Raw genomic sequence first — 27,852 nt, 5'->3', positions numbered from 1 at the left:
AGCGCGGCATCCTTCCACTGACACACCATGTAATTTCTGGAGGTTACTGGGTTTTTTTTTTCTGTGTGTGTGTGTGTCTCTCGGTCAGCATCTCCAGGAGGAATATTCCCACCGTGCGCATTTTCTTGACGGCAATAATAATAACAATAATTATAATAATAAAAATAAGAAGAAGGACATTGTTTTGTGTTTTTCTCTGATCTGATCTTGAAATCTCACCGATGGTCCCTGGTGTGACAGCAGAGGGACTCCCAGCATCTGAGAGCCTCGCGCAGGATGGAAGCCGACCACCTCTGACCCATCGATAAACAGGACGAGACGTTTGAAGGATACCAATGACAGAAAAAGGAGCAGGGTTTGGTATTTTTTTTAAAAGCGGTGAGAGGTAAACGACTCGGCTCTGCTGCGTTGTGAGGATTTTTTTTTTTTTTTTTTTTAAAGAGGACAGACAGGATTAAAATGCATTTTAAGCAAATTCCGCGCAGATTAGTTGCTTGTAGTTTCTTGCACAATTCATAGCCTGCACCGCTGGAATGCACGAAATAAGCGCACACTTTTTTTAGCCTCTAAAGACGCACAGGAAATAAATAAAGATCCGTTGCTCGTAGCTGTTCAGTGCATGCCTTTCACACTGGTGACCCATCTGAGCACCAGAGCCACCTGTGCTGCTGCCGGCTGTGAGCTAAACAAACCATACGGTTCTAACCGATTGTTGATTTCACTGGAGTTAAGTCAGAAATCAGCCAGATCTCTGCCTCCAGCTTCACCTGAGGAGATATGTAGATGTGAAACTGCAAGGAAGGAAAGCAATAACACCAATATGAGGCAATAACCGTTTAAAAAAGTTCTTCCAAAGCCAAAGAGGGGCGGAAACGAGCGACATCACACTGATACCATTTGCCATTTCACTCACACTGTGGCTCCCTCAAGCACTGACCCTTCCTTTCATGTTTCTGCCCAGGTCACATGCTAAATGTTTCCCGTGCATGCAAGCATTCATGCATGCAACATTCTGACATTTTAAACAGACTTTTCTGCACTCAAGCTCCATTGCACGACACACGCCGCGTCTTCCATTTTCAAATTCCAGCATCATCCCCTCAGATATCAGTCTTCCACTACAGCCTTTATTGCCAATCAGTGATAGTGCCACTTTATGATCATGATCTTGGCATGATTTGGTCCACAGAGTCTCACTGCACAGCTAAACAGGCCTGAGGGTGTGCCACAGAGTATAAATAGTTGAACAAAGGCCCTTTTTTGGAGCAGACAAGAGGCTGAAACCTGAAACTGGGTGTGATTCCTCTCTTTGGTAACTCTATGCGCTCACACACACACACTTAGAGGCTGGACAGCAGCACAGAGTGATTTAGATCCTGAGGGTGAAGAGACGAGGCAGCAGCAGGACACTGCCGCCTTCCACACTGCTGTCTGCTGTCAGATTTTTCAGGTGCTTAAGAAAGAAGACCAGATCAGCAAGAGGACCCACCCATCCCTCCTCCTTCCAGCCTTTGAATCAGCTGGAAAGAAAAGAGGAGACGAAGAAGAGGACACCCGGGCGGACCACACCCAGAGTCCCAGCAGCCTCAGGGAGGAGTCTCCTCCTCTCAACTCCCAGACTTTTGGCATCTTAGGTGTCATCATCACCAAGCTGGAGTAGCTGCTTGATCTGTCTCGTGTCTCCCATTCTGAAGTGTGTGTTTGTGTGTTTGAGAGTGTGTGTGGGGTGTGTTTTGACGCCGCTGAGAGCTGCCACCAGTCTTCTCTCTCCTGTCAGGATGTCTGCAGTGCAAGAGCTGCTGTTTCTGCTGCTGCTACCTCTGGCCCTCCTGGCGCTTCAAGGTGAGTGGGCAGTGGTTGTGTTGCCATGGCAACGCCGCGACGGCAACACCTTGGCATGCATATGAGCCATCAACCAATCCAACCTACCCACATTCACTGACTGAGCTGTGTGTCAGTGTTGTTGAGGTGTTTTCTTGTTGTCTGATGCTGTACTCTACACCGCTGTCTGCTCTGTTGTGTTTATGGATGGAGGCATGTGTCAGTGTGTGTGTGTGTGTTGAGATGCAGATGTGTGAGTGTTTGTGCTGGATTGCTTGCTAAAAGCCCAGCTGTTCAGGGTTTGTTTTTTTTCTCAAAGTAATGAGATGAGGCCATGTGGCAGTGTTAAAATTAAGTGCACACGCACACACACACACACACACACACACACACACACACACACACACACACACACACACAAATCTATGCACACATGCACACACATGCATACAAATACAGCATCCATTGTGCAGTCAAAGGTCCAGTTTTGACCCATGTAGATTATTCATTTCTGCCTCTGTGTTACACTGGGGCCTATTGTTCCTCTGATGTGTGTGTCTGTGTGTGTTCACAGCTAATGACTGATGACTGATGAATGATAATTCCATTATTTTATGCACATATCACATAAATATTACATTTAATTTCATGTACAACTCTTATATTCATTATCTTGGGCAATATAACTTTTTATTATTTCTCATATCAACTGCAATATTACTTCTAGTGTAATTGCTAATACTACTTTTCTATTTTTAGCTTACTTTTGTACTTTTGTACAGAACTTACTTGTATTGTTATACTATTAGGTGCCGTTTCCTTGCATTTACTCCTTACTTCCTTATATTTTATATTTCACTTTATATTTCATACTGTGTTGTTTTTTAAATCAAGTTTAGGGAGGTAGGTAGTTAATGGAGTTAAGGTAAGATAAGACAAGAAAAGAAAAGATCACCTTTATTGTCCCTGAAGGGGAAATTTGGCTACAAACTATTTAAATACAATATAAAATGTAGCCAACAAATAGTGCAGTGAAACACCAAGACACAGTAATAATTACAAACAACAGAAAAATGTGTAAAATACAATTTAAGAAAAATATATAATAAAAAATACAAGTTCGCGTGTCCTGTGATATAAATACCCAGAAAGCTTGTCAAAAGTATTAAAGTATCAATACTTCTTTGATATCACATATTTGAAATGATACCATATCTGGTAATTATAGTAGTAGCAAGCACCAAAGCTTAAAAAAAGAGAGAGATCCTAAGTGCTCATTCAAGACATCAGTTCAGTTCAGTCTTTATTATCTTGCCTGAAATTTGGCTTGCAGCAAAAGCAGACAGTGTTCAGTGACTTTTTCTGCAGCAGCCCTTTGTCCAGAGAGAGAAATTATCCTATTTTGTGTGCCCAGGACATTTTCTTTCTTGTTGAAGATAAAGCAATGACTGTCCAGCTCACTGATAACAAGTGCAGAGTGAAGGATGGCAGTCTGGAAAAGATCCAGTGCACGCTGATGAAAGAAATAAAGAATCTTTATCAATTCAACACTTTTCAATTCAGGGCATTGCAGTAACAACAAGAAAGAGATGTTGAAAATTAAAAACCAATCAGGGACTTGGTCATATGACATGCAATTTCTGCCACCACAAAAAAAAAGGCAATAGAACATGAAGACTGATACTATAAAAACAAAACAGAAATCCCACGTGAAACTAAAAGGGAAAATAAAATAAAAATGCTTGTGAAATGTCATAACACAAGCTTAGATGGGAAAATAAAGACAAACAAATGGTTATGTATATTACCCAAAGAAAATAAATAACACCCTGCGATGTGGTGAGTCACAGTTAATTGGATTAAAACCAAAGGTCAAAGATCATAAATGACCACAACAAGAAAAAAATGAAATGCTGAGAAGAATATAAAAATTATGGTATATGGACTATGGCTTTATTCATGCATAGGAGCGCTACATACGAGAGGACTGAGGTGGTTGTTTGTTGGGTTGTGTAATGAACGTAATGTTGGAAGGAAGGAAAGCTTGCTTTTGCACTTGCTGGTTCTGCATCTTCTGCCTGAAGGTATTAGTTTATATTCTGAATGCAGAATGTGTGAGGAGCCCCTCAGAATTCTGTGTGTCTGACAACAGTTTTTTCATAAATAGTGTTAAAGGACGGGCGTTATTTTCCTTCCCTGTCACTGCGATGACTGTTTTTTCCATGCTGTCTTCTCTCGCCTTTAACTGGACCGCGACACGTATCTGATGATGCTTTTCCAATGCAGAGTTGCAGAAAGTTAACATGATCTCAGTTCCCACACCAAACAGTCTGAGTTTGCAGAGAAGGTGAAGTCTCTCGGCCAGCCTGGCACAAAGAAAATTAACACACACATTCCATTTCAATGTATTGTCCATTTGTATGCCCAAGTACTTATAAGAGCATGTCTGCTCAGTAGAGGGTCTGCACTGATGTCCCTTTCCTACTGGGACACCCACCCTCAGTTGTGGCAAAACATCCTGCAACACGGCCACTTTTAGTCGGGGAAAATGTGAGTCCAGGAGTAATACAATTTATTATCTGCGTAAGTTAAAGGCAATGACAAACTTACCAAGGACACAATGGTCCATGGGCATTGACATTTGGCACGGAAGCACGTTTCCTGATATTTATATGTACCTAATTTACAACGCTGGGGAAAGAAGGCATACGAAAGTGTCCTGCGAACTGCCAATCATAGATTAGTAACCGTAACTTGGTGCCGCAGGCCTGTCGAGCTTTACAATTGTCTGCATGTTGAAGGGTTGTGCTTGCTTTACTTGATGTATATGCATATTAGCAGTGCAAGAATGGAAATCTTGACGGTGTAGCAACAGTAACTGTGGAAGGCGGAGCTTAGCAAAGGGTCAACTCAATTCCACTGATGATGTCCGATCAACAGTCCAAAAATTATTCAGTTTACAGTGACATAGAACCTGATATTTAAGAGGCTAGAACCAAATAATGTTTGGTATCTTGTCTATTTCTGTCCTTTGACTAATCAATTAATGTACAAATCATTTCAGCTCTAAATCAGGTGAATGGATGCGGTCGGTGCTGCGATTTCAGCACAAGTGATGAATTGTTATTCTCGCGCGTTTCACTCTAGTTGACTTATAGTATCCCACTGTATAGCCTGGGAAAACTAGCATCATGAAAATAATTTTAAATAGAAAATGTTCTTGGGATCATCTAAGTTGCCCTCAGCCTTCACACTCTTCCTGCTGGTATTGGTATCATCTGAGATATCCCAACTCAATTTCCCACCTTCACAAGAAGCGATTTACTGCCATTTATTCCATTATAGCATGAAAAACACGCTGAACTGAGATGGAAATCACCTGAGCTGCATAATCCATCACCGTTAAGTCACTGCCAGTCTCCTGAGACCCTCATGAAGAGAATCAGCTCTGCAAGGAAATAATCCTTCTCCAGGCTGTCTGAAGAAATTTATAGTCACAGCCAAGGCTCTTTATTTATGGCTTCATGATTTATTTGAAACTCATCAGCTGGCATGCATTAAAAATAAGCAAATGGATTGCAACCAATGCAGACATTTTTATTTAAATGATTTCTCCTTTTTAACTTTGTTTTTCGTGCAAACCCAAACATGCTTTCACAGATAATCTCATTCTGAGCGCTAGGATTTTAAATTGAGTACAAAAAGGAAGCAATGCAGTAAAACAGAGATCACTGTCAGCCAGATGCTCTTTGTTTTGCATTCAGTACAGCCGCATAATCTCAAAAAACACAGTACTTATTGTTTGTTGTCATTCCTTTACATGTGGTGGCAGTTTGTGATGGCTGAAACAAGTAAAGGTTGGGCGAGAGAGCAGATAGTGAACAGAGAAGTGAAGCTTGGCAAAAAGTAGTTGCACAACCTTTGATTGACAGAAATAGACAGTTTGTTGAGTTGAGGAGCCAGTGGTTTAGTTAAGGACAGATGTGCACATGTGGTGCTGGACGTGGTGAGGATGAGGATATGAGACAGGAAATCGGATGGAATCTCGTAAATGAAGAGGCAAAGAACAGATTGGGGATGATAAAAATAGCAGCTTGTCCTCTTTGTATTTTGTGCTTTTGTATGTGCTAAAAAACATGAGATGGAATTCAGGAAGTGTCTGTAGGAAAGAAAACACATGTATTATTACAGTATAACATTAACTGCAGTGATCTGATTATTATCACAAGCTTTGTCTCACTAAACTACAGTAGATGAAGGTCGACACACCCCAGTTTGGAGAAGCAGAGAGGAGTACCAGCATTGAAGCTAAGTAATGCACTAGTATGGACAGGAGCAGCAACAAAATGTAGTAAGTTAAAAAATACCTACCCAAAAAAATCTAAATTAGTGTAGTGTCCCCTATATTTAGAATATTTTCACCTCTTTACCTCCCATCAGACAGCCTTTTCAGACAGGAAACCACTGTTATATAAGCCAAATATCGCTCTCTGGTGCTCAACCAGACTCCATTGACAAAAACAATCATTTTATGGAGTTGCTGGGCTACAGCTCAATCTCTTAGATTATTTGTATTATTGTGTGAATACAAACTAACCTTTTAATACACCAATACCTGTACTGGGTATCGGTCTGATATTGTGCTCATGTACTTGTACTCATAAAACTACTCTGATACCACCACAGTTGATACCACTTTACAAAACGTTACTTCAACACAAGCAATTTGATGAAACATCTTAAGAAACCACACAGTGCAGAGTTCAAGGAGTTTGCTAATGCTAGCTGCAGGAAACGGCAACAACAATTTGTTACATTTAGAGAGTGAGGTTTCCTTGTAGGAACTGTAATGGCATTATTAAGTCATCCAGTTGGTATCTGGTATTGGCAAGTACCCAAATGTAATGTAATGTAAAGTGGTATCGGTGCATCCCTAACATTAACATAAACTGATCCAGTTTGATTGGTTTAGAGAGAGCGATATTTGGCTTATCATGGCAGTTTCTTATTAAAAAAAGCTGTCTGACAGCAAGGTAAAGCAGTGAAAATATTCTAAATATAGTGACTGACTTTTTAAAAATTAGTATTTTGAATATTTTGACCGCTTAACATTGCCATCGGACACCCTTAAGCCAAATATCACTTCAAATATCACTTCAGTCCACTGGCAAAAAACACATACAAACAAATTAACAGATCATGGCAATGGTAGGACAGCAGTTTTTTTTACAATTAAGTCTGGCTGGGTGAGGGAGAGCGATATTTTGCAACAGTTTCCCATCAAGAAAGACTGTCTGACGGCAAGATAAAGCAGTGAAAATATTCTAACTGTAGCATACACTTAAATTGATATTGACTTTTTTACGTGGCTAAATTACGTTTTGTTGCTGACCCTGTCTGCTGCAGTACATTGCTTAGCCTCCTACAACAGTACTCCTGCTGCATCACAAAACAAATCTACTTTAAGTGATATACTGACTATCGATAATAACACCATACAAATCCACTGCAAATAATCTGAACTATCCCTTAATGTTCTGAGATCAAATACAATCATAAAAAAAAAGAAATAGCAGAAAAAAGGGACAACTTGCCCAAAAACAATAAAACAGACATAGTCTGTCTCCTCCAAAGAAGAAAAGAAAAAAAAAAACTTTTTGTACAGCACAAATCTATGAATTATCAGAAGTAAACGTGACATCATTTTTAAGAATGCGTTGCCGTTAGAGGTTTTTTGTGCTTTAAATGTCACTAAATGCTACTGAGCTACAACTGATATTAGTGTGAAACCATCTAGATAGATACTGGAAATCATTTTGAGATAAGAAGAGAAGAAAATGAAGCTGACTGAAGATGAGCTGCTGCAGGTTCATCTGGTCATGTTGCCTTCAAATACACAAACTAAACAGTCACTTGAGAGAGTCGTGTGCTCTTGCCTTTAAACCAAACCCGACACTCATAAAGCCTAATGCATCTGACAGCAAGCTTAACTAATGCAGGCAGCAGAAAGACTCTCTGCTCCCGCAATCGCAGCACGGAGCCATTCAGTCTGCAAATGGCTCGGACATGAACTCATGGTCAGAGGAGATCGCCGTCAACAGGATGTTCAAACAACCGCACCATTCTCCGCCCCGAGCCATTTGGAATTCATGTCCATTCCATCACTCCACTCCAACCGCTGCGTCTGTTCAAATTGGAAATTGCATTACAGAGAGGCTCATCATCTTAAGTAGCAGGAGTAGAACATAAACTAATTATAAACTACTTGAGTGATGCACTGCAGCAACTTTTTCAATACTGTTAGTTCTGATTTATGGTTTGCTTTAGGAATTTTCCAGAAAAGTGTTCGTACTCTGAGTTGTGATACCAGTTTTTCTAAACAGATTGAATTAGGGAAATAACTAAGCAAAGGAAGCTAAGCTACATAAACATCAGTTTAAGTGTAGACTATATTTTGGATATTTTCTGCACTTTGCCATGCCATCAGACAGAAAACGGCCTCTCTCCTAACCATCCTCCCTGGGCAAAAACTGTCACTTTGCCTTGCAGAACACTTGAGTTGCTGGTCTAACACCGCCTCTGTCGGCTGGTTTGTTTTTATGACTGTGTGACTTTGGTTAACCCGAACTAACCCTTTTAAACACCAAAGTCACACAATATCACAAACAAGCTTACCGATCAAGGCAGCAGTAATTGTGGAACTTCAGCGTTCTGCAAGGTGAAATTACTGATTTTGTTACAGGAGTCTGGTGGCATTGGACAGAGTGATATTTGGTTTATATAACCCCTTTTCATTCCACTGGGCACAATATGTCTGTGTCATGGTTTTGATCTCACCACTACATGTCTACATGCCTCACCAGCAGCGTTTCAGCACTTTTCCTTGCTCAGATTTGGTTGATTTGGTCCTCTTTCTTTGTTTTGTTTTGTTTTGTTTTGTTTTGTTTTGTTTTGTTTTGTTTTGTTTTTTTGGATAAGTAGGCTGCATTGTTAAATTCTTTAATGGTCTTTTGAAAACTGACTGGATTCTCTTGGTGCAGAATTTGTCAAAAACAGCAAAGTTAAATGGTGAAAAGTACAGCAGTACATAGCTTACTCCTGCTACTCCTCCAAACTGTAGGTAATACTCTGACTATGGATAAGTACCTCATACCAGGGATGTTTCCAGACTCTTTTTTGACTGGGTTGGCACTAGCTTATGCAGGCCTGGAATAAAGTATGCACATGTGCGCGCACATATGCACACTAATGTACCATTTCTCATATCTACTGTAATCATTAACATTGCAGTGTCTTTCTTAAATGCCTGTGTTTTACATTTTTTAAAGATAAATTGGTGGCACCATAAAAATACAATGTAAAGCTTCTATATTTTATTATTCAAAAAATCTGCTAAAAGAAATTATTATTATTTTATTATTTAAGCACATTTCCAGGCCCTGATAGATTATTGTGTCCTCATTGTCTTCAAAGGTTGTACAAGCCAGTGCTACATGTGTAATGGCTGCTACATACACTATACAGGCTGCCTGGATCTATATTTATTGCCGTGTGCAAACGGCAGGCATAATAAACAAGGAGCTCCTGATTGATGTACTCCATTTGAGTGGCCCTGCAATGTGAACAAAAACATGAATGTGATTTTTAGTCGCTCACTTGTGCCCCATCTGCAGCTGCTGTCAGACTCTGAAGCCTCAAAGCTGCATGAATCTCATTCTGAAGAGACTTTAATTTTGATTCTACTTCAGGCCTTTTTTTCATTGCGAGATCCTTTCTAACCCTCAAATCTGGAGCGAGATGCTGGCTGCCCTAATTGGAGGCTGCATGTGTCCTACTAACTTGTGTCACACACATGACAAACACACACACACACACACACACACCTGAGCCCCTTGTTCATGCAGCTGTGTGACAGAGGTCTGTAATGCCAGGGTGCCCTGTAGCTGCTGGAGGGGGGGTGGGAGTCAGTGGAGTGAGAGCAGCTTTGAAGGATGAGACAACCTTCCACACAGCTCAGTTTGTATTTGCAGAGCTGGAAACTCATCGATTTATCAATAATCACTGTTAAAAGAATAGTTTGGGTTTTTTGAAGTGGGGTTTTGTGAGGTACTTATTCATAGTCAGTATGTTACTGACAGTAGATGGCGATTAGCGCGCCCCCCAGGTTGGAGAAGCAGAGAGGAGTACTGGTGGAGGAAGCTATGCAATGCACTGCTGTGGACGGGGTCAGCAGCGACAGATTTTTAACCACCTAAAAAAATCAATATCAGATTAAGTGTACGCTATATTTATAACATTTTTACCTCTTTCCCTTGCTGACATACAGCCTTATCTGTCATCATATCAGTCAAATATTGCTTTCTCTTGCTCAACCAAACTCCATTGGTAAAAAATAATATTTTTTTCTCTGAGACCATGAGCTGCTGTCCTACTGCTGCCTCTTGCTGTTAGTTTTTTTATGTTATTGTGTGACTTCTGTGTTCTAAAACATCAGTCTGGATTCAGCGAAGTCACATAATAACACAAACAAACTAACCAATCAAGGCGGGACAACAACTCTGGTCTGGTGGCTTTGGGGAGAACAGTACAACGCCTTATATAACGGCTGTTCATGTTCAGTTTAACTGTTTTTTCACTGCTTTAATTTCCCATCAGACAGCCTTTTCAGACAGAAAACAGACGTTATATAGACCAAATATTGTTCTCTAACTCAACCAACCACTTTTGTTTGAGTCAAAAAAGTCTGTCTGACAGCAAGGTAAAGCAGTGAAAATATTCTAAAAACAGTGTACACTTAAATTGATATTGATTTTTTTTTAAGTTGGCCTTTTTTTTCAGGTGGCTAAAGTACAATTTACTGCTGATCCTGTCCACAGCAGTTCGTTGCTACACCGTAACTCCTACTGCTTCTCCAAACTGGGAGGCGTGTCCACCACAATCTACTGTAGATAATACACCTAATATCATTTTAACACCATCAAAAGAGTTGATTAAATATTCTACTCTGTACTTAAAATACTTTAATATGCACCCATCAACAGTGTGGAACTACAAAAGAATCAAAGTAAACTACTAATAATGTATTTTCTCAAGGCTTAATATAGAGCTGGGTGTAGATGTCTCCAGGTTTCTTGACCCCTTGAATATATATTGTATGCTGTTTTCAGCTGAAGAATAATTTTGTTCTTAATATATCAGTTTGTATCAATAGCACATATTGTCACTGTCAAGTAAAACCTTAAATCTGTCGACTGTGAAAGTGTTTTTGTAAGATAAAGTTTCTATGATTTACAGAAATCCCAGAAGAATGCAAAAATCCTTTTCTGACGCCGAACTATAAACAGTATGTGGAGTTACCATGTGAACACGCAGCTGTGCGGCTCGCTCATTTCTCATGAGTATTGGATAACACTGCAGAGAGTGAGAAGAAACACTGAAGCAATCATCTCTAACAATCTCTCGAGAAAGAGAGGAAAAGCAGAGCAGAGGGAGTTGATATCCTGGAGACAGACGGACCAATAAGAAGAGAGACGTGAAGCTCATAAGTGCGGTCATTGCTATGATGCCTTATCAGCACCGGTGACGTACTGCTTCACGCCGCTCGTACACTTACATGAGATGGTGCTTCTGGAAATTGCTTGTGTGTGCGTGCCGGAGATGCACAAGGGCAGACAAGGAGAAAGGCACATTATGAATCAGGAATGAGGATAATCTTCTGTGTGTGGAGAGAGGTTTTTAAACAACGTGTCACCTGTTTTGATAAAAAGGACAAAAAAAATTAAGAATACTGAAGTCACAAAATGTTTTTAGTCTCTTAAGTGATAAAATTACGTCTCATATTGGGCAGATATGTTGGTTTTCAAATATAGTATCACTGTAAAAACCAAGCAAACAAACAAAAAAGCTGAAAAGACTGAATTTGAAAAGACAAGTTGAGGTAATTTGTAAATCGAAACAAACTTTATGAATGGATATTAATTCAGTTGTACTTGAGAAAACATGCTTAATAAGCTTAAGATATTAAAGGAGAACTCTGTAATATATTTACTGTAATAAATCATGACATGACCATGATATGCCATCAGAGATTTGAGAAACGTTAAGTTGAAATACTCGTTACTCTGTTCATAAAAAATGACACTATAAATTTTAGTTAACTTAAATAAATAAAACTTATATATTTACATTAAGTTAAAGAGAAAAGGTTAGCTGATTCAACTAAATTCCTGTATTAATGTTTAGTTCTGAAGCTGCACCAATCAATATTTTTATAATAGCAGTGAGCTCTGCAGGGCATTTTTGTGTCTTTCAGCTCACTGTTTTGGTTCTGCAGGCTGACAAATTACTGTCACTTTAGTAAACTTGTTATTGCAACAGCAGCCAGGAGCTGTTTTCACAAAAAAAATAAAAAATAAAAAAAATAAATAAATAAAAAAGCAATGGATGGATGGATATTTAGGAGGTGGTGGCGACCAAAACAGAGATAAAAGAGAGTGAATATTGGACTTACATTCAGGTGGCCAGACACAACTCAAAATAAATGCTGCAATAGACTACATGTTACATATTAGTCATATCAATCTTACAAGGCAGTAATTATCAATTCTACACCATTTTAGCCTGCTGTGTGGTATTGACACTAAACAGCCAAAAACATTGATAGCATACTTAACGTTGAATTTTGGAACACAAATTTTAACGGTTGTGTCGTCATAATTCACTGTGATCAGTGCAAAAAAAAAACTTGGACATTTTAACTTGTCATGTGCAGATGTTACTAATAATATTAATAATGACTGCATCCTATTTTTTTCTTATTTCAGTGCCCATATAGGGCTTTTTACAGCAGACGGTTACGCTTCTTTCCATCTAGATCTGTTAGAACTGGAGCATCTAAATATAACAAAGCCATCATTCATGTTATTAGTTTTTTTTTTCCTGGTTTCACAGGTCAGAATGTCTGCCCATAAAAAGCTTAGCGGAGATCAACAAGTTGAATAGACAACAGAGCCGAGGATTTCTTGAGGCAGGGATGAATATGCGCCTTGTATTTCATTCTTCAGAACAGTTTCATATCTGTTTTGCAGAACAATCTGACAATGAGCAAAAAGAACTGTGATGAGCCGCTTTGTGCATTAATTGCAGAGAACTGAGCTCACAACAGAAAGGAATGAAGTGAGATCAGAAGATAAAGAGATCTCAGTCTACATTAAAATATGCTCACAGTCTTAAAGGTCCAGTGTGCTTCCAGATTTAGGGGGATAAACTGGCAAAATATGGCAGAAATTGAATGCAATACTTATAAGTATGCTTTTATTAGCATATAATAACTTAAAACTAAGAATTATTGTGTTTTTCTTACCTTGGAATGAGCTGTTTATGTCTATAGTATCGAAGGCATATGTGTTTCTACATTAACCAATAATGGACAAACCAAAAACTGATTATGGATAGAGCCTTTTTTACGTTTTTTGAGAGTTTGGAAGTGGGTGAGTTGGTTGCAATCTGAAGCCTCATGGCTTGATGCCACAAAACTACATATAATAGAGACTTAAGAAATCGTAATTTGTTTGCCATTACCTTTGGCTCAAAATGTATTTGCTGTTGCAAAATAGAAGTATATAAATGTAACTGTGGAATCTATTCACTGTAGCTATGTGACTCTTGCATCCATCACTTTTTGAGGTTGTTTGTGTGTCTGTTTACTTCTTTTTCCATTTTTTTTAATATTAATATTCTTTTCAACACTGGGAAGACAAAGAAAACTTTATGAGAAAAGGAGATGAATGAAATGACAGTGTGGATTTGATAAGTTTTTATTTTTGAGTAGATTCTTGTGTCTTTTTTGGTCATAAATCGCCACAGGACATATGTTGGATGTCTGGATGATTTCTGGACTTTTGAATTAATGGAGCAGCTGAAAAAAGATATAAAGACAGAAAAATATGCAGGGATGCCTCGGGCTTGTTCTATACCGACAACGCTGTGCGCTATCACTTTATACCGGCCGTGACAACATGACAGCTTTGTGGAGTGAAGTGAAAGAGACACTCAGAGAGCAGTGTGCTTCGATGGTCTACTTGTTCCAGTGGAAAGTCTCTTGCTTGCTCGGTGTCAAGGGAAATGTCATGGATGTTTGGCATTTCCCCAGGTTACATATGCCTACAGTATGTGTGTGTGTGCGTGTCTCTCTGTGTGTGTTTGTCGCTGGTAAGCCACCCGTGGAAACAGAGGTTGTCCTCCTCGTCTCTTTTTGCTGTAGCTTATCTAAATTTCATTTTGGTTGGATTTTATTTTACAGAATACTAATGAGACTTAACAAGCTGTACATTGTATTTAATTAGACGAATGTTCTTTATTTCTCAGTAAACAAACACAGCTATACCCTAATTAGAAACCATACACCTAACAGTACTGTCAAACAAATTAAACAAGAACTAGGAATATGTTCTGTTGTAATAGTAAGGGCCCAAAAGTGGGTAATAACAATTCAGTTTACAGCACAGTTCGGTTGTAATGTGTCCCTATAAAGACTAATAAGGGTCTAATAAAGGATCTAAAACTGTCTAATAAAGAATATATTTGAGTTTTCATCTCATTTGATACAAGGTATGGTTTGTTAAGCCTTTTTAGTCCACTGTAAAAAAAAAAACAAAAAAAATGTGTGGCCTTCTTTTCTACCTCTCCCTTATGGCTAATTCAGCACATAACCTTGATTCATTTTGAATTTCCTTTAACTAGCAAAGCTAACTATCCTCAGTGGGTGGATGATCTTTTGTGCAGCTAAAACGAAAAGTCAGGGGTTTTTTTTCTTTTTCTTTCTTTTTTTTTTTTTTTTTTTGCTTCGTAGGGCTCTGGGGTGAACAGCAACTGATATGTGGGATTAAAGAACCAGGCTCCTGTCAGAAAAAAAAGCTCCTAATCTGCAATTTCTAGAATATCCGTTGCATAATCCTGAACCTCAGTCCACGGATTACGCAATGGATTTGCATTTTTCATGCTGTGTGTGTGTGTGTGTGTGTGTGTGCGTGTATCTGTCCTGCTGCTGAGGCAGCTTGCTGGACTCTGTTTAGTCTGCACTTTGGATGTGCAGTTCCTTTTGTGTCTGCTTGCATGTTCGTCTCTCTCTCTCTCTCTCGCCGTGTCTTTTCGCTGTCTTCTTAACTTGCTGTCTCAGCTTCGGACAGTCAGCAGCATCCCTGCTCACCTTGCACAATCCCACCTCTGTCTGCGTCACCAGGCTCCCTCAGGATTACTGCCTCACACTGTGTGTGTTGCTGTTAGTGCTAGATTTTCACCCATCTCTGTTCTTTTTTTGTTCTTTCTGTCCTGCCACTGAAAGTGCTGTTAGACATCCCCATAATTTATCTGCCGCTGTCCGTCAAACGTGTGCTTTGTTGTTGTTGTTGTTGTTGTAATGTGTCTCCCTGTCTGTGTTCCAGGTCTCACCTCCTTTTATCTGAGCAGTCAATATGTCTCATCTCAAACCCTTCTGTGTTTCTCTGCATGAGATGTCTTGCTCTTGTGTCTGTCTGGTTGCTTTTCTGTCTCTTTCTGTCCCTTTCTATACAGTAGAAGCTGATATGAACCTCTCACAGACTTGGGTCAAAAGCATATGCATTACTGCATATAAATGTTTTAATGTCTATTTGTAAAAATGTCTACAAGTTGATTTACTGGGAGTTTTAAATGGGAATTCATTGATGAATGACTTTCATTGACCTCTATTGGCAACCGAGGATTAGCTGCAGAGCTGACAGCTGGTGCCATTTACTGCAGCCTGTAATTAACACAAACAATCAAGTCACATTTGTAAGAGTCAAGAAAGCTAATTAGAGCAGATATTAAACTGAAAAAATCTAAAATTATGCATTTTTTTATTCCTGTGAATAAGTGCACCTGCTCTCTAAAGGTGGGCCTACACTGTACAATTTAACAACTAACTAACCAGCTGCTCCTGAAGGGTCATCAGTTGCAAGCACTCCCGAAAACCGTTTCTCCCAAATGGATGTGTTTTTGCAGGATGTTGCAGTACACGCTTCAGTGTTCAAGCTCATGGGTGAGCTGTGTCTGTCTCAGCCTGTGTTATGAGAACAACAACAAAAAAAGTTGTGTGGCAAATTATAGACTAATTTTATTTGTAAAGCTTAAAAATTAGGCAACTAGACTGAATAATACACACATACAATATGAGAACAGTTTGATGTTTGTGAGGCTTTTCAGCACATTTAGACAAGATACTACACTGATATCAGAGTACAGACCCCTTAGTGTACTGTTGTTGTTATTGGACATAATTTAATCCATCTTGTCAATTTATTTTAGCACTATTTAGTTCAGTATAGTGGACTATAGTTGCAGTTGAGCCATTCAGCAGTACAAGAATCTAAGTGTGTCTTTGTAAATTGAGGATCACACACTGTGCTTGAAGTTACAAGCAGGCATGAGGTCTCCTGTGAGTTTAATCTTGGGTTTAGGACAAAGATTAGGTTAGTAAACAACTGGGATTTCTTTGGGGTTTTTTGTACAGTTTTGCTAGTTCATCCACAGTGTAGAGACGAGCCAAAACGAGTTTACAAGAAAGTGCATCAGGCACAAAACCAGAAGGATGCCACCGGGTGAAACAAGAAGTTTTTAGAGTCTCCTCGGATGGTCAGATGAATTTCTGGCATGTCAAAAAAAAAAAAAAATGCTCAAGCAGAGCCACAAGTCAATTCCCCAACATCAGCTCTGTTTTTCTCACTGCAACTTAACTAAGAGGCTGAAACTGTCACGGTGACACAATGCATCATGTGGACAGAAAATATGGACAGCAAAATGTAGCTAGTTAGCATTGTTGCTAGCAAACAAAATTCTAACTGCCTCAGAGTTTTCAAAGCAATCTTCACTGACAGTTGTCAATAGATGTACAGAGTATGCCCAGCTTAAGCAGTTCAGGAGAAATATTTATTAGTATTTGTTTGCCTCAGGTCTGTTTGTTATAGAACTACAAGTCTGCAGCAGCTCTGCCTCCCAGAAAACCCGAAAACCCAAGACCCTGGCCTTGTTTAGGTTCAGATATTTAAGTTTTCCTCACTTAAGTTACCGTGGTGGATCTCAGGTCTGTGTACTTTGGAGGAAAATGCTGGTTTATTACAACTTTGGTCATGTTTTCCTATCTGTGGACTTTGTTTCTATATGTGAATATAAAAAACAATTTACTCACCAAAGTAATTGCTGAGATATGGGAACACAACAACCCAAACTCCCAGACACAGAGGCACGCAGTAACAAGTCAACACAGTTAGCCAAATCCTAACCAGTGGTTCTCTGTCTAGAGGTACATGTCGATGAGGAGGTACTCCTGAAGTCGCATGGGGTAAAGACGGAGTAGCTCAGCTATAAAAATGAAAAAAAAGAAAAGAAAAAACAAACAAGCAAACAAAAAACAATGACTGTCCACTTACTATTGTTAGAAGTCCAGGTGGTTGGCAGTCCATAAAAATCAATGGTCAAGTGGTCATGTGACCAGCTGAAGAGACCACAAGACACAACTGTAGAAGCAAGAAAAGAAAGAGTAAACATACTTTAACAACCACACACATATCTATCTATCTATCTATCTATCTATCTATCTATCTATCTATACATACATACATATATGTATATATGTGTGTATGCGCATATATATATATATATATATATATATATATATATATATATATATATATATATATATATATATATCTTGTGTATGTAAATGCACAGTGAAAATGACAATAAAAATCCTTGATCCTGATCCTATACAATGAATAGCTCACCTTCAGTAATACTTGTCAAAAACAAACACCGTGGTCACAGCTCATGATAATGACAACAGCAAAAATATGCAATATTGAAGTTCAGCTCCAATCATGTTTTAAACAACGTAAAATGTTCTGCAAGAAGTTCAAATACCTTGTTTAAATGGCTTACATATAGCTCCACACTGTGCCTTCATTCAGTATTCAATGAGTCATAAATATGCAATTAGTCCCCACCCTCTCCACACAAATACTACATTAAAAATAGGAGCCATGTCTACAACATACTTATTATAGTTTTGTATTTTCATTTCATTTTAAATGTTTGTTTTCAGTTAAGTTTCAATTAGTTTCCAAAATGTTCATTTCAGTTCAGTTTTATTGTTGGAAATGTTTGATTTTGGTTTAGTTTTTATTACTTTTAGGTTTTTTTTATTATTACAATATGGGAGGTATATGTCAGGGGCAACATTTAAGATGTTCAGAAAAGGTATTACAATACAAACTTTTTGTTTCCCCCCCCCCGAAGTCTATTTTTAACATTTATTTCAGTACCTAGTTTAAGTTTTTATTTTAGTTTCAGTTAACCATAATAACCATAATCCCAAACTATGAAAATAACGCCCAAGTTGTATGAAACCTCTGTTCAGGTCCTCTGAAACCTCTGGAATAAAATCAGTTCCAGTAAAGCTCAGGCTCGGGTTTAGTGGTTCTCGGGTCTGTCTGGGTTCAGGTTCTTTGTTTGGTTTCAAATGCACGGGTCCATCTCTTGTTTCAATAAATACAACAGCAATGGGTCTATTTCCATTTAAGTTTATATTTTTTTGGGCCTGTGAAGTCTTACATTAACGTTCTCTTCTCCTCCTTCCCTTTTTTCTCTCCCTCTTCTCTCTCTGCAGTGCATCAGCCGGCATTAGGCCTCTTCCTTCCTGCTTCCCCATCTCCCCATGCTTTCGCAGAAATGGCTGTTATTACTGAAGCCTGTGCTAACTTTCTCTTTCTTTCCCCCCTCCCTCATTCCTCCCCTCCATGTTTCCCTGCAGTGTGGTGGCATGCACAGAATAATTGTGTAATTCTTTTAAATCTCATTTTGGTGCTACAACATTTGTATCCCACGGAGTGAAAAAATAGACCTCTGTTTGTATATGACTGTGTCCGCGAGGCCGTGGACGATGTGCAGCCTCTGTGAATCTCAACCAGACTTTTAATGATTATCTTTGGGTTCATCTGATCAGCGCTGTGTTTCCTGTCCTCTCCCCTCATCTCCCTCCCCCACGCCACCTTGCGATTCGAAACAAAAGCATCCCCAGAGGTCAAAGTTGAGAATAGCACAAGATCAGTGGTTGAGAGCCATGCTGAGGCCTCAGTGGAAACTGCAAGGTGCAGTGTGAGAAAGAAACATGTGGAGTTACAGGTGTGTAACTCCCGGCCGATGAGAAGTATGTGTCATGGTGATGATGGCATATATAGACTCACGCTTCTATATATGAAATTAGCTCAGTTGCCAGTTGATAGAATGCAAGAAACTATAGTATCGCTCACTGCAACCTCTTTATTTCCCCTCAGTTTCACAGATTAAAAGCACCTAAAATGAACATTATTGCAACGCTAAAAAACATTAATCAAATTCACAACAATGCATAATCTGAAATGATGAGTGGAAATAAAAAAATGCAAGAAAAAAGCATATGCCCGTCACAAAAGAAAAAAAAAACACGCATGCAATGACCATTGGGAGCAAGCACGCAAAAATACAAAATTTACAGTAGCTAACATTGTTTTGTAACGTAATGTTAAGAAAGTTTGCCTGCAAGTACTGAACTAGTGGAAAACACCAGAGCTCTGCCCTTGTATCAACCTCTCCCTCGAGTCATGGGTACATGAAAAAGAGGATGAAAGCCGCCCACGGCTCTAACCTCTGAACCCTGTGACCGGCAAATAAACAAAGAGCAACAAAGTGATGCAGGAGGTTTCTAACTGTGTGATCTTCATCCTCGTCGCTCTGTAGCGTCTCTGTGCCATGGCGCCTGCGTGGAGGTGGACTCGGACACAGAAGCCGTCGCCCACGAGGGCTTCAAACTGGGCTGCATCTCCTGTAAGATGAGGGGCGAGGTGCCCGCCATGGCCTCCGTCAGCTGGTACTTCAAAGCTTCAAATGAGCTCGAGTACTCCCATGTGAGTAGTAATAAAAATAATTTAAAAGGATAAGAGAAAAACAACAAGGCAAACTTTGAAAATACAGTACCTGGTAAAGATTTTAAGGAATAGTTCAACATTTTTTTCGACAAGGTTAATACCACTCTGAATTCTGGTAAATAGGAAGGGAGTGGAAAAAGGGAAACAGCTAGCCTAGCTCTGTCCAAAAGTAAGCAAATCTACCTACCAGCGTCTCTAAAACTCATTAATTAACACTTAATTTCTTGTGACGACCCTCTATGCAGGCCTGAAGCTCGGTGGGCAGCAGTGGTCAGTGGCCTCCTCTACTTTGTCCAGCCTTTAGCCAGGTTGTGACAAACTGGCGGCTCGTCCAGGAGAGAAGCATTTCATTTTGTGCAATTCGTGGCAGAAATATCTGAAGTGTTAATTTAAGAATTTGATGTTTTGCACAGGGTTAGTTGCTGGACTGCTTCTTTGAGTTTATTGAGTATCGTAAGGAAACCAGTAGAGAGTCCAGGACATCATTGTGCCTGGCCAAGAAATAGTCCTGTACATAAGCCCCTAAAAAACACAAATTGTTTTTAGGTGGATTCTGTTATGGTTGAACAGATCCAGGCTAGCTTTTTCATCCTGTTTACAATATTTGTGCAAAGTTAAGTTAATGTCTCCTGGCTGTAGCTTCATATTTAACATACACACACAAGAACAATATCAAACTTCTTAATCATTCTGCTTCTGTTTTTAAAGGTGCAACGTGGAAAATATGTGCACAAGTTTAATTTAAAAGTTTGCATTTAGCTTAGTTCTTGTGAGTAGACAATAAAGTAATGAAACTAGAGCTAATATGTAGGAGAGACTTAAGCTTTGCATGATCTCTGTCCTTTGCTCCTCTTAAAAATCGGACAAGGGACGAGAACGAGCCTCCTTCCCCACACAAGGAAACAAGTTATTGTTTTAATGAATACAAAATACCTGAAGACTCAAAATGTACATCTTATCCAGTCATCGTTAGCAGACTAACAAGTTTTTAACTTTTGCTAGTTACCTTGAAAACGAAAATTACAGACAAAAATGAAGCCTAACTTTCCTGCAAAAGGCCTGATGCAGGAAACCAAACTCTCCGGATTTCCTGCATATGTAATGAGCACAAAGCCTGCTGCCAGAGAAGTGGCCTGGAAATGAGCCTGAAACAATTCCTTGGTGTTGTTTGTGGTATACATTTGGGGATCTAAAGTGGATTTTTTTTTTTTTTTCCCTGATGTAATTGTCTAGATAAAACAAAAGATAAAATCAGCACAAAGCCCCAAACACATCCATCACAACAAGGTTGTTTGTCTCTCCTTCTGGGAAATGGCTGCAATGCATTTATCATGAGAGAGAGCAGAATCTTGCATTTTTCATGACTGCCCCCCCCCCCCCCCCCCCCGTTACTGTCGACTGGAAGACAGTGCATTTGCTGCCTGAAGGAGTACTCAGCAGGTAAAGCAAAGAGACCATTATGGTATATACTTACAGCAGGAGAGAGATCCCATTAGCCCATTTGTATCTGTATCCACTAATTCACCAGGAAGTGCAGAGGTGAGGCTGTAACTGCAGCATGGTCAATATGGAAAAACAGCAGCAGTGGTGATGTGGGGACCAGATGTCTGCTTCCTCGTTTTACACCCACCAGCATCCAGGAGAAAACTGCAGCTTTCTGTTGTTGTTCTACTTATTTGTCCATGTAAACAAATGGAACTACAGGCCACACAAAGACTATTAGTCACACCACAGCACAGTCACGCTGTATGTGTGAACGTTGGGAAATATATGAAACCTGAACACAGAAGCAAAGTGTCAGTGTCTTTGACCAACACTGACCCCTATTCTGTGTTAATGTGGAAATGGTCAAAGGTCACTGAGAGAACCAAGAACCAGTTGCTTAAACTATTTTTAAATGATTATTTTAGGCTATATCTTTTCTTTCTTTTTTTTTTTTTGCTCTGAATAATGAATGTATATTTTGATTTAGAAACAGTAGCCGTATGTTATTGTTATTTTGCCTTTATAAAAAATTGACAATATTAACTCTCTGGAGTAGAAGCAGCAGAAAGTTTTTTTTGCAGTAATCCCTCAACTGATGTATGCAATTTTAAGCCTGGCTGAAACCCTTGTTATCACTTTGCCAAATGTTCACAGTCTCTGTTTTGCTTTGCCCCAGATATACAGCTATGAAGACAAAACATCCGAGATTACTGACGAACGTTTCTTCGAGCGACTGGACTGGAACGGCAGCAAGAACACCAAGGACCTACAGGACGGCTCCATCTACATCCTCAACGTGACCTTCAATGACACGGGAACCTACCAGTGCATATTCAACCGCATCCTCATATATCCCAACTATGAGTTTCACACCAACGCCACCAAGACTATCAGCATGAAGGTGGTGCCACGACGTAAGGACAGAGGGGAAGGATGTTGTACTGTATGTTTGAGCAGGGAACTAAATTCTCTGAAATGCTGTACTTTTAAACCTGGGCTCTATTTTTATTCTAAATTACTAATAGGTATAAAAAAGACTTTGGTCCGGTAGATCACCTCAGCCAGCAGCCACGAAACAGGTTGCAATGGCTGCAACTTAAACCTTGGGGGCAAATACTCCTGTATAAGTATGTCCACTAAAACTGCTCATTAAGTAGTAAAGTAAAAGTGAGTCAATCATCAATCTTTACTACTATGAAGCCAGTCAGAAGAAGAGCGAACAGTGCTGGTCTTTGAAGACACTCTCCATATCACAGTATTTACGCTAACCTCTTCAGAAGCCGCCATTGTTTATTGGAGACAAGTCGCTGGCTGTCATGACACCTAAAACCACGCCCATCGCTGCCAGTAGTCCTTCCTTGGATGCTGACTGGCCGTGCCTCTCTTCAAAGGTTAACTTGAGGCCTGGCAAGATGGATTCTTGTGTGAGCTTGTGAATCCAGTTGCTTTATAAGAAAAGCTGTTAAATAACAAAACAATGAGCAACATTTATTGTGAAGAACTTACAGAAAATTAAACTTATTTAATCACAATTTTACAACTGCTTGACTAAAGACAAGCCGCTTAAAAACGCTTTCAAGCGGATGTGCTGGTTGTAATGGGAATGCAAATCCCAAACCGAGTAAAGCCAAGCCAACACAGGTGTTTGGAAAAAGCCCATGAGACCCCCATATTAAAAAGCCCAACTTCACAGCGGAAATAAATATGTTTACAGCCTGGTACAATAAAACAGTTTTGGTCTCTATAGTAAATTTCTTCACAATTGTATGGAGTTGAATTTTTAAATTAAAATATAATTCATCTGTTTAAATTGCAACATATACTGAGGCTTAAAGTCATGCATTATTAAGGGCGTGCCTGCTTCGAGTAACAGGTTGGTGCCATCACAGATGGCTCATCACAAGGTAGCCGCTTCATTTGGCTGCCTCAGCTCCACTCGTGCTCCTTGTCTTTGCCCATTTTTAGCTGGATTAGTCGAATGAAGCACTGCCAAGCCATCACACTGCAAGCTTCAAACGGCTCCCATAGAAAGCTACGAGTGGCCTCACAGAAGGGTTGCCACCTTAAATGTGGAAAAATAAGGCACGCTTTGCCAGAGATCCCATGCCATGGGGGCACAAAATTAAGTGTGAGGTCTGGGGTTCCTCCCTCATGGGATTTTGAGGGTCAGACACTTCATTGCCTGCATTCTGGTGAATATTAATGCACCAGTTTGTGCTTTTTATGCAGCAATTTCAAATCACATGAATGTAAAGGAAATACAGAGTCAATAGGCTGTTTAGAGGTGTTACAAAAAATAATCTCATTCAAACCTTCAGTCCAAAACCTTTCAGGAAGGCTGCAGTAGTTTTTCTATCATACAGCCTACACCTGAACGGCATGCAGAGAGGGCAGGGCTTCTGCTCTTATTCTCAGTGAACTGTCACCGTGTGTATCAGGCTGAATGGATTTAAGCTAACTTCGTCCGAGTCTCTGTAACCAAGGCAACGATGACGTTGAGTGACAGACAACTTTCATTTCATTCTAGATATCATTCTGTTCCACAAATTCCACAACAAAGTAACTACTTCTCCACTCTGTTTTGGGTCACTTTCGAGATTTTATTAGCTACTTCTCATGTCATTCCATGCATCTGAAAATGTATTGCATGCATTAGAGTTTGGTATGCATGAAAATACAGGACAAATCACATCCCTCGATTCAGTAAGGAACAGTGCATTTTATTTTCAATATGGGATAATGTATTGCATGGGATATACATCACATATACACTCTGTCCACTAATTATTATTACTGTATATGCCTTTTTGTTAAAGAGCAAGTGTTTGTTTGTTTTACCAGAAACACCAGTTATATCACTCTGTTCAACTACCAGACTCCATTGACAAAAGCAGCAATATTACTGCAGAACAAGGGAGTCGCTTATTTACCGCTACGTGCAAAGGATCAACCAGCAAACAGACAAAGTTTGCCACTAGCTGGTTAACAGAGTCCAGCATTTAACTGATAAAATGTATAACAGCTTAAAAGTTGTTAATATGATGTGTTCATAGCTTGTTTCACTTCCCCCAAATGGTCAAAAATTGCTTAAAGTGACAAGTGCTCAAATTAGCACAGAGGTGTCCCCCATGGTTCAATGCTCGGTCTTCTGAAATTTCATTACACGCACCATGAGTAACTAGTGGATGTTTTTTTTACTGCCAGGCTATGATAAGCAGTAATATTTAACTTATGTATGTCAGATAGGTTAACTGTGTCTTCAGCAGGATTCGGGAAATGATGAATTATGACACACTGTAATTCAGGACAGGAGGTCATGAATTATGACTGGGATCATTTAAAAAATGTATGGCCTGGGCAGCCCACATCCTTTTCATGGTCAAAATTGAACCCAGTTCCCTTCCCATAGGCATACAGTTACAATATATCTTATCTTATCTCCCTCTCTGTCTCTCTAGTCACCAGAGGGCTGGCATCCATCTTGTCTGAGGTGATGATGTATGTTTCTATCATCGGACTGCAGCTCTGGCTGGTGGTTGAGATGATTTACTGCTACAGGAAGATCGCAGCAGCGGGCGAGGAAGCTCTGAGAGAGAGCGCGTGAGTGACACTTAAAACACACAAACACAAACACATGCAGCCAAGCCTCTCTCCAGTGCCAGCCTTTCATTTCCAGATCCTGCCGGGCCGTCCAAATGTCCCGATTTCCCACCAACAACTTTCACAATCTGTTTCAATCTGCTCTTTTCCAAATAACAAATATTTTCATTTTTTCTACTGAACTGATAACTTGCTCTGATTCTGATTCACTGACCTTGTCTGCCTGTTTTTCCTTTTCTCCTTTCTACCACCCTCTTTCCTTCAGGGCGGAGTATTTAGCTATAGCATCCGAAAGTAAAGATAATTGTGCAGGTGTACAAGTGGCAGAATAGCACTGGTAGGTCTGACTCCAGTTTCTTCTTATTCTCTCCTTTGTTCTTTCTTTTCTACTTCACAAAGCAGTTGCTTGTACACTTTGTTTACATCTGATTTATTGGTACCACCTCTAAGCTTTTACCATCAACCAACCAGGTCAAAATTTAAATATTTTGGTCCCTTAGTCCGGTGGTTTCATTGTTTCTATCTGAGATTTTATTACACTCCTGAATAAAAAAGAAAATTATACAAAATTATCTCTTATAGATTTTGTGACTCTTTCATCCATGTGCCTGATTCTCATGAGGTGGAAATTATCATCCTTGGATTAGAGATATTTTCCAAAAAAAATCATTTTTCACATACATACGCTGAAGGATTCAATACAAATGCCAGCTCAGATGGACAAACTCTCATGCACTGTGATCCACTGACTTTTAGCACCATAATAATCTAATCAAAATTAATTTTTTTCCTGTATTTCAGTTTACCAAATACTTGCAAAGCTGATATTCTCATCATCCTCAACTGTACTTTGTTTTCGGTGCTAATTAGGAAAAGCTAGCATGCTAAAATAAGATAGCGAACATATTAAACATTACCTGCCAAACCCGGCATGTTGCTTATTCTACCACTACACAGGCATCGCTGGTCAGCTAGCATGCAACGTTCAGCTTTTGGATCTTCAGAATGACTAATGTCTTCGACAAAATAACTGAATAACAGTGGAAACCTGTTATAGTCATCATATATGTTCATGTCAAATTGATCACCGCAAGCAGATGATCATTATAACATGATCTTTTTAGCACTCTAGAGCTAGCTTTGCTAAAGCTAATGTTAGCTGCTATGCCAGCATGTAAAAACAAAAGTTAAATCCCCAGTGATTAATTTCCATAGTTCGAATTGGAGTGGAGTTAAGGGGAGCTCGGCCCCCCTGAAAAGGACATGAGCTCCCCTGACAGCCTACTTTGAGACATTTAAGGGGAGTTCTAAAACATGATGTTCCTGAAATAAATACAGTATTAACTGTCTGATGTGCACTATGCTTGTGCATCTGACATGTTCAGTAGCAGTGCGCACCAGAAAATACGACTCCCCGATAGCCTCTGTGTAATTTGAACCCTGGCAAATGCTGCCTTGATGACTTTCTTTGTCCCCATCATGATTTCAATGCAAACGCAGTTGCAGCAGCTGCCTGGTAGCAGCAGGAGGCAGATGGGCTACTGTGACTTAAAGTACGGTATCATGGGAGTAAAGTTTAAAAGAAAATAGAATTACTATGTATGCAAAGACAAAAAAGAATGAAGAGAGGAAGCGGACTTGATAACTGAGAACAAAGAGTATTTGTATATGGAAAGGAAACAAGCTTTGTGTCTAAGTCTTATTATCTTTTCTTTCTCTAAAAAGAAAAATAATCTTCTTAGGCAAGTTTTGCATTAGAAAAGCAATCTCATCTAATTTTATCTAAATAAGATATAACACATAATACTGAGCCATGTTTAATAGGGATGTATTTGCAGTTCAGATTCAATTAAGCAAAAAAAGTAGTAAATAAGTACATGATTCTTGCTCACACTGGATTTTAACTTTATTTTTAACCTTAAATTATTTCATTAGACTGAAAAAAAGCAACATGTCATCATTCAGTAGGTCTTACAAGCAACATTTCATTTTCCACCCTCTAATTACCAGTTGATGTTGTCAGTGTACCCACTTTGTTCCCTCCCTCTGTAGGCCTTTTTCACGGCGGCCATATTGACATGAAATAGCAGGGTAAACACAGGTGTTATCAGTGATGCTAATTAAATCTCAGTTAGTGCAGCAGAGCCTTTTCGGTGAGCCAACATGCACAATACTAACACCCTGACTGTTTGACCTGGACGGAAATAATTAGTATCACTGTTAACGCCTGTGTTAACCCGACTGACTCGTGTCAAAGTGGCTGCTGTCAAAAAGGGCTATTAAGTAATTCATACTGTCAAATGATAAAGTGCACACTAAAATGATTTAATCTATTGCCTCAATTCTATTCGTCCTTTCCTCTTCATTTGTCATCTTGCTGTATATGCTACTTCTATTTAGAACAATCTTATCTTAAGTTGGACTCAGATTTTCCTTAAACGTGTATTTAGATTTTAGATCCTTTTAGATTATAGCGCTGTGTTCTCTACAAGCCAGTGACGTGTGAGAAAGATCTACTCATTTTGTTTTCTTTTTTAACTTCAGGTCAAGGAAGAACTCAAGACGGCTTCCTTGAGGAATCTCACATCCACTCTCATGCCCTCTCCTCTCACCGTCACTCACCTCCTGCCATCCTCTCCACATGATGGACACGCAGAACCGCAGGGAGGAGGAAGATCCTCACAGAAAGGTTTTTATTTAAGAGACTTTCTGCATAAAGGATGAAAAGGACTTTACTGAACACCGTTCTGGAGGACAGGAGGGACGCATCGGGTCGTGGTCCAACAGGACAGAGAGACAGAGAGGGAGAGTTGTAGTGTATATAGGTGTGTAAGTACGCACAGATAATCTTTGAACACGTAGAGTATATTATAGGACTACAACGTATATCCACTATTTGCATGCTCACGAGCTTATTAAAACAAACGACATCACGCTTCTGATGTTCTGTCAAAGTCAAGTTGAAGAG

At 39.5% G+C, this 27,852-nt stretch overlaps 1 protein-coding gene across 2 annotated transcripts; it reads left to right on the top strand.

Moving 5' to 3' along the window:
• The first annotated feature begins 13 nt into the window (after window positions 1-13).
• On the top strand, window positions 14-27,843 carry scn1ba (sodium channel, voltage-gated, type I, beta a). Of its 2 annotated transcripts, XM_084726988.1 has the most exons (6): window positions 15-1,842; window positions 19,612-19,778; window positions 21,961-22,198; window positions 24,743-24,884; window positions 25,150-25,221; window positions 27,429-27,843. In XM_084726988.1, exons 1-5 carry the CDS (start codon window positions 1,779-1,781, stop codon window positions 25,214-25,216), a joined length of 678 nt encoding a protein of 225 aa, XP_084583114.1. In that variant the 5' UTR covers window positions 15-1,778; the 3' UTR covers window positions 25,217-25,221; window positions 27,429-27,843. The 2 variants fall into 2 exon arrangements, with proteins under 2 accessions (XP_084583115.1, XP_084583114.1); XM_084726989.1 differs by lacking the exon at window positions 25,150-25,221 and having other exon boundaries at window positions 14-1,842.
• Window positions 27,844-27,852: the final 9 nt, after the last annotated feature.

Source organism: Lutjanus erythropterus, chromosome 9 (genome assembly GCF_056507025.1).
Source record: "Lutjanus erythropterus isolate fLutEry1 chromosome 9, fLutEry1.hap2, whole genome shotgun sequence".
Lineage (NCBI taxonomy): Eukaryota > Metazoa > Chordata > Actinopteri > Lutjaniformes > Lutjanidae > Lutjanus > Lutjanus erythropterus.
The sequence above is the reverse complement of the archived record's forward strand: the minus strand, read 5'-3'. Positions and strand labels throughout refer to the sequence as shown.

What these genes read in the sequence shown, in the direction of transcription:
- scn1ba (XM_084726988.1), top strand. Translation starts at nt 1,779, where the DNA reads ATGTCTGCAGTGCAAGAGCTGCTGTTTCTGCTGCTGCTACCTCTGGCC. An exon ending in CATGAAGGTGGTGCCACGAC is followed by an intron (nt 22,199 to 24,742) that starts GTAAGGACAGAG and finishes CTGTCTCTCTAG; the next exon opens with TCACCAGAGGGCTGGCATCC. An exon ending in GAAGCTCTGAGAGAGAGCGC is followed by an intron (nt 24,885 to 25,149) that starts GTGAGTGACACT and finishes TCTTTCCTTCAG; the next exon opens with GGCGGAGTATTTAGCTATAG.